The following is a 5,849-nucleotide window of genomic DNA, read 5'->3' on the forward strand; positions in this document are numbered from 1 at the left end:
CTTTTCACACAATTTATTTTTCTAGTGAACAAGTTTCTGATACTTTGCAAAGTTTTATTTGTTTGCAGCATGTCATACAACACACAACATACTATGTTCATACCTTTTCTCAAAACAAAAGGACAAAACAATTGGCACAGTCGAGCCTTCGCAAATATTGTCAAAAGACAAGAAAGTGGAAGAATACAAATAGTTTAATGGGTCTATGTTACAGTTTCTCAACTTCAATAATACTGTGACAGAAAAGAGCAAAGAAACATGATGGTTTGCTGAAGCTTGGTAATGATCCAGAGATTTAAAATGACATACTGAAATTGAGCTAAAAGTCAACATGAAATATTCTGATTCAAACATTTAGGAAAGAACTTGATTTGTTTAGAAGTTTTGTTTCAGGGGCAGAGGAAGTTGTTCAAAATGTACAAGGAAATGTCCTTTGAAATAATGTGCACTGATAAAATGAGAACCATAAATATGTAAAAAGAATAAGAAAGTTCTATTTTTGATTTCATGTTGACTAATGAATGAAAGAAATTAAAAGCCTAAACGTTTTGTTAATGTTAATATTTTTTCATCGTCACTTATAAGCTGTAAGACATTAACTAAACAAAACTGCACGTAGTATTGTGATGAACAAATATTTCTCAGGAAATCATGCAAACTGACTTTTTATTTGTCTATGAAGCAATGATAACATTAACGAAACAGCAGAAAGGTTTCATGGCTTTTAAATTATTTTAAAAACATTTTGTCAATTCACGGCATTATCTAAGAATGTATTTAGAAATGTGAAGTGACACTAAAAGCATAAAACTATCTTAGTGTATCAGTGTTGTGAACACAAAACAAAAACTATTTGAACAAACAAAAACTAATAAACGAAAAAAAAAAACTTTAACCATGAAACCTGGGCCAGCCCAGATCCACGAGGATCACAAAACAACTAACGAAAACACATTAAATATCTTAAGTTATTAATGCTTGCGGAATTGTCCTCCTAACATGTCCCTACAACAATTTCTCAAGATATATCAAACAAAGAGACTCACAATTACACAGACTGTACAAAACTGCTAAGTGTACACAACTGCGGTACAAAGTACAAAGGGTTAACTCCTCTCCCACATGAGGCAACAGCTCCGAGTTGGTCTGTGCCCTCTGAACACTGGGCTTAATACTTGTTTATTCCAAAGATCCTGACCCCATGGAGTTGTGGCAGTTTTGGGATGAGAACACTCAAAAGCGAAGCTGTGTTTATCACAAAATGAGCTGTGTCGTATTTTGTGTAAAAGCTGGCAAGAAAATATCTGCAAAGAAAAGAACAACAAGCGTTACACACTTCATACAGGTCTTCAACGGCCAAAATATGCCTATAATATTCACCATTCACATTTAGGTTCCACATTTCAGTTGAGAAAAGTTAAATGATTGATTTTTTGGTTGGTGTTTTAACACCAGTCCAGCACTCTTTGCTATTTTCATGGTGAGTAAAAAGTTGAAATAGTATAAAAGAGCAATTTAAAACCTATATCAGGTCTGTTAAAAATTTCTTTGAGAGTGTAAATGTTGTGCAAAAGATAGCAAAAACAACTTACAAAATGATTGGTGAGATTGTAAAGAATTTTCTAGATGATGTGAACTGCACGCCGTAGTCCAGCTGTTCCCAGTGTGTGAGAAGTCTTGCCTTGCCCTGGTCTGGCGTTTCAAATGGTGTGCCTTTCACAGCATGCATAAACACATACATACCCTGCGGGAAGACAGAAAGATGATCCAAATGTCACATCATTCTCAAATGTTGTAACAATGGGACCTCTTAATATTAAAGGGATAGTTCACCCAAAAAAAGATAATTCTGTCACTTGCTTACCCTCAGGTCATTCCAAACCTGCATGACTTTGGTTGATCTTCTAAACACGTATTCAAGTTTTTTAAATGAAAAGCAGAGTCTGTGCCGGGGTGGGGGTGGGGCACAGAGACTGAAGTGGCTGGGAAAGGCCCCCCTTGGGCCCACTCGTGGTGCAGACACTGATGAAATGTGAGAACATTTCTGTCCCTCCATTAAAACTCATGCAACCAAAACTTAGAAGATCCAAAAAGGTCATAAAGGCATCATAAAATGAATCCATACGATTTGAATGGCTTTATCCAAGTGTTGTGAAAAGATACGATCACATTATATGATGATCAGATTTAATTTAGGCTTTTATTTACACCTAAACAGTGCTCAGCACACATACAGAGCGAATCAAGCACCAGCATCAAGCCTCTTTGCTTGCCATATGTGACCCTGGACCACAAAACCAGTCTTAAGTATCAATTTTTCGAAGTTGAGATTTATACATCATCTGAAAGCTGAATAAATAAGATACAACCGAGATACAACTATTTGAAAATCTGGAATCTGAGGGTGCAAAAAAATCAAAATATAGAGAAAATCGCCTTTAAAGTTGTCCAAATCAAGTTCTTAATGCATATTACTAATCAAAAATTAAGTTTTTATATATTTACGGTAAGAAATTTACAAAATATCTTCATGGAACATGATTTTTACTTAATATCCTAATGATTTTTGGCATAAAAGAAAAATTGATAATTTTGACCCATACAATGTATTTTTGGCTATTGCTACAAATATACCCCAGCGACTTAAGACTGGTTTTGTGGTCCAGGGTCACATATGTGATGCACATGTATGCATTTATGTCAATAAAAGCCTAAATTAGACTTGTTCATCATATAAAGCAACTTATGAGCCTTCTTGAGGTTTCATTAAAAATATCTTAATTTGTATTTCAAAGATTAACCAAAGTTTGGGTTTGGAATGACATGAGGGTGATGACAGGGTTGTCATTTTTGGGTAAATTAAATGATCTTTATACGCTTAAATGGATAGATGAAGAATGAAAGTCAAAGCGTTTCAGATCAACACTGGACCTTACTGACTTTCACTGTATGGACAAAAACAAAAAACCTGACTTTAATGAGTCTCAAAATGTCTTTGCAAAAGAGATTTGAGAGCTTTGGTGGAGCCTAAAATTATCAATGAACAATGACTTAAACCGTTGTCTTTTATTTAATGGAAAGCTATTGTATAACTTCAAAAACTCCCTCATATCACTGCAGACTTACTACTCTCAATAAATTTGTCTTCCATGTCAGGACAACAGAAACATTACAGTATCCCTATGAATAGCTTTGCTTTATCATTGTGGCACAAGCTGTCGTACATCGTCACAAGCCAGAGAGCTTAAACTTGGTTGGTGATGTCATGCTGTTGACCTTGAATCTTCGTGCAAAAGAGTCCTTACATAACAATGCCACACAGACTACTAAGGAAGCATCAATTGTCGAGACTTCAACTGGCCTCAGGGCACAGCTGAGAAAATGACAGGGGAACGAAATGGGACAGAACAAAGGATTATTCAACAGGGGACACTTACAAAATTGTGAATAACATTTGTGAGGGTCCACACAACAGGAACACTGAAGAAAGGAATGCTCAACAGTACAATGTGAAGCATTCCTACACCGAGCGCATATGTCAGCCATATCCCTCGACTGTTCATCACACGTGTGTTTGGGTTGACTTCACTGTGGGCCACACCAACGTTCATCTTGCTTTTCTGTCGACAGACAGACAGACAAAAAAAAAAAAAAACAGTACACTGTAAAACATGATTTTTGGAAGTTGTAAATAAAACAGTTTACTGGAGTACATTTTACAGGAAAATACTAATTCGGTTTTTTGATTTCAAAATTGCACATTTAATTCAATGCTACTTGCTGTTGTTTTGTTATTGTTTGTGAAATTTACTAGCAATTTCTGAGTGGAAACTGTTTCTACACATGATTTTTAAAAAGCAGTCCAAAATGTCAAAATGGAAACTGCGAGTTAAATAATACATTATTTTATTTATACAGCTTTTTGATGTATATAATTAAATGATAAAGAATTGATTACTTAATTGTTAATTATGCAGTTAATTAAATAATACATAATACAACTAATACATAAAATAATTAATAATTAAAGAAATGATTAAATCTGCCAAAAAAAATCATTATTTGGCTAATCAATCAACTTACACCGATGAATTGATGAATTGTTTTTTCATTAGAACTAAAAGTAACATTTCAGTGTCAGAATCTGTTTAGCAGCAGTCTAGTTAATTTCAGTGAAATAAGATGTAAAACTGATGGTTAACTATTCAAATGAACGATAATTTATGCACTACTAAAATCTACAATCTATAGTAGTTGTTTTATGGCTTTAAAAGCACTAGTTAAGAGTGGAAGCTGTCTTACAGATGATATCTCGTCTACATGTCAACAAAAGCATGTTCACAAACACACAATAGGGTGATTCTTTATAGTACTTTGCCCTAATGCATTACTGTTCATGTTGGCCAACTTATTCAAATTACGTGCAAGAGTTTGGCTCTTCTTTGAAAGAGCAAAAGGGTGAAAGTGATATTTTATGGCCTGTTTGGTTTATCCGCCATGGTAAACATTCAGTGCAGCTGTTCGAAAGTCAAAGTTCAATGGTATCTAACATACAGCTTACTCGTTTGGTTGTTTCTCATCTCATGATTTCTCACCAAAATAATTGACTTATCTTGGTTTCTACTCACCAAGTCAATTGCTTTTTGATATACGTTACAATTCAAGATTACATCCACAACAAAATGACATTATTTTTTCTCTTATTATTGCTCTCACACAAATAAATGCAATAAAAGCAAAGCAGATTGAGGTCAAAGGTTTAAGTCCTGCTACAGCAACATCTATCAATAACCACTCAATTGATCCTTCCTTAACTATGATTCACTCTATGATTGTGTAAAATATGTAATATGTTTTTTAATATTCCCTGAGACAACAAAACAGTTAAGAGTAAGTAATATTGAATAGATATATATCCAATAAGTAGCTTGACGTTAACGATAAAAGACAGCAGGCTGAGCATTTACATTTTGTTTTAAATATTACATGAAAATTCATGGTTTTTCAGTAGCAGCTGTAGGAGATAAACAAGTCCATGACACAGATAGAGTTAGCAGCACAGCTACATAAAAAAACACTGTCTTATTCCTGCACAGCTTACTGTCTTCTTTCATTTAACCACTTAAATAGCACTCTTTAAACATGCTTATTCTCCAGTCTGTGCTATTATAGTGAGCTCCTTTAGGTTTTGCACATGAGCAATGCTCTTTATTTAGCATCAGCTGCTTTCATAACAAACACCAGTTGCTTTTGTTCCACTCTACTTCCATTAAACACCTCAAACATCAATAAAAGCTCTTAAATCCCCACTTTATCGGCCAATTTTGGCCTATTTTGGTTTTAAAGTAGCTGCACAAATGACTTGGTATCATAAGAGTTAAGTAACGGTACCTTGTTTGCGTTCGGGTGAAGCAGGCTGGAGCGCTGCCGGCCTCCGCTGCGCGCACTGCGGGCTGACTCACTGCACACACTCCGCTAGCACAAAAGCTATCGCGGCTAACGGGATTAGGAGCGTAAACCTCGCGAGATTGGCGCGACACGCCCACCAAAAGGCACGATGTTTACAAAATATAACACCACTAACGAAGGCATCAAATCAATTTTTTTTTGCTTATTGGGTAAGAATTGGGTTTCTATTAGTTAGTCATGTAATGTGTGGGGTTTTATTTGACCGTTTCTAAATATAAAATACAAATAACATGAAAACATGCTAACACATGGGCTAATTTTAAGGATTTGTATACTTTTTTAAACATAGCCATAACAACTAAAATTTAAATGTACTGATTTATAAGAAATATAAATACATAAACATACGACAAAGAAAAATCATCCAATCACAGCAGAGA

At 34.8% G+C, this 5,849-nt stretch overlaps 1 protein-coding gene across 1 annotated transcript; it reads right to left on the reverse strand.

Annotated features, from left to right (window-relative positions):
• Positions 1-33: 33 nt before the first annotated feature.
• ormdl1 (ORMDL sphingolipid biosynthesis regulator 1) lies at positions 34-5,525 on the reverse strand. Its single transcript, XM_058786572.1, has 4 exons — positions 5,392-5,525; positions 3,438-3,620; positions 1,593-1,744; positions 34-1,304 (listed from the first exon to the last, which is right to left on the reverse strand). Exons 2-4 carry the CDS (start codon positions 3,609-3,611, stop codon positions 1,169-1,171), a joined length of 462 nt encoding a protein of 153 aa, XP_058642555.1. The 5' UTR covers positions 3,612-3,620; positions 5,392-5,525; the 3' UTR covers positions 34-1,168.
• Between the last annotated feature and the right edge of the window lie 324 nt (positions 5,526-5,849).

This window comes from Onychostoma macrolepis, chromosome 09, assembly GCF_012432095.1.
Source record: "Onychostoma macrolepis isolate SWU-2019 chromosome 09, ASM1243209v1, whole genome shotgun sequence".
In the NCBI taxonomy this organism is placed as follows: domain Eukaryota; kingdom Metazoa; phylum Chordata; class Actinopteri; order Cypriniformes; family Cyprinidae; genus Onychostoma; species Onychostoma macrolepis.

Excerpts from the sequence above, each read along its gene's own strand:
- ormdl1 (XM_058786572.1), bottom strand. The coding sequence starts at position 3,611 with ATGAACGTTGGTGTGGCCCACAGTGAAGTCAACCCAAACACACGTGTG. Across the intron at positions 1,745-3,437 it reads CAAATGTTATTCACAATTTT|GGTATGTATGTGTTTATGCA; the intron begins GTAAGTGTCCCC and ends GTCTTCCCGCAG. Across the intron at positions 1,305-1,592 it reads ACAATCTCACCAATCATTTT|ATATTTTCTTGCCAGCTTTT; the intron begins GTAAGTTGTTTT and ends TTTTCTTTGCAG.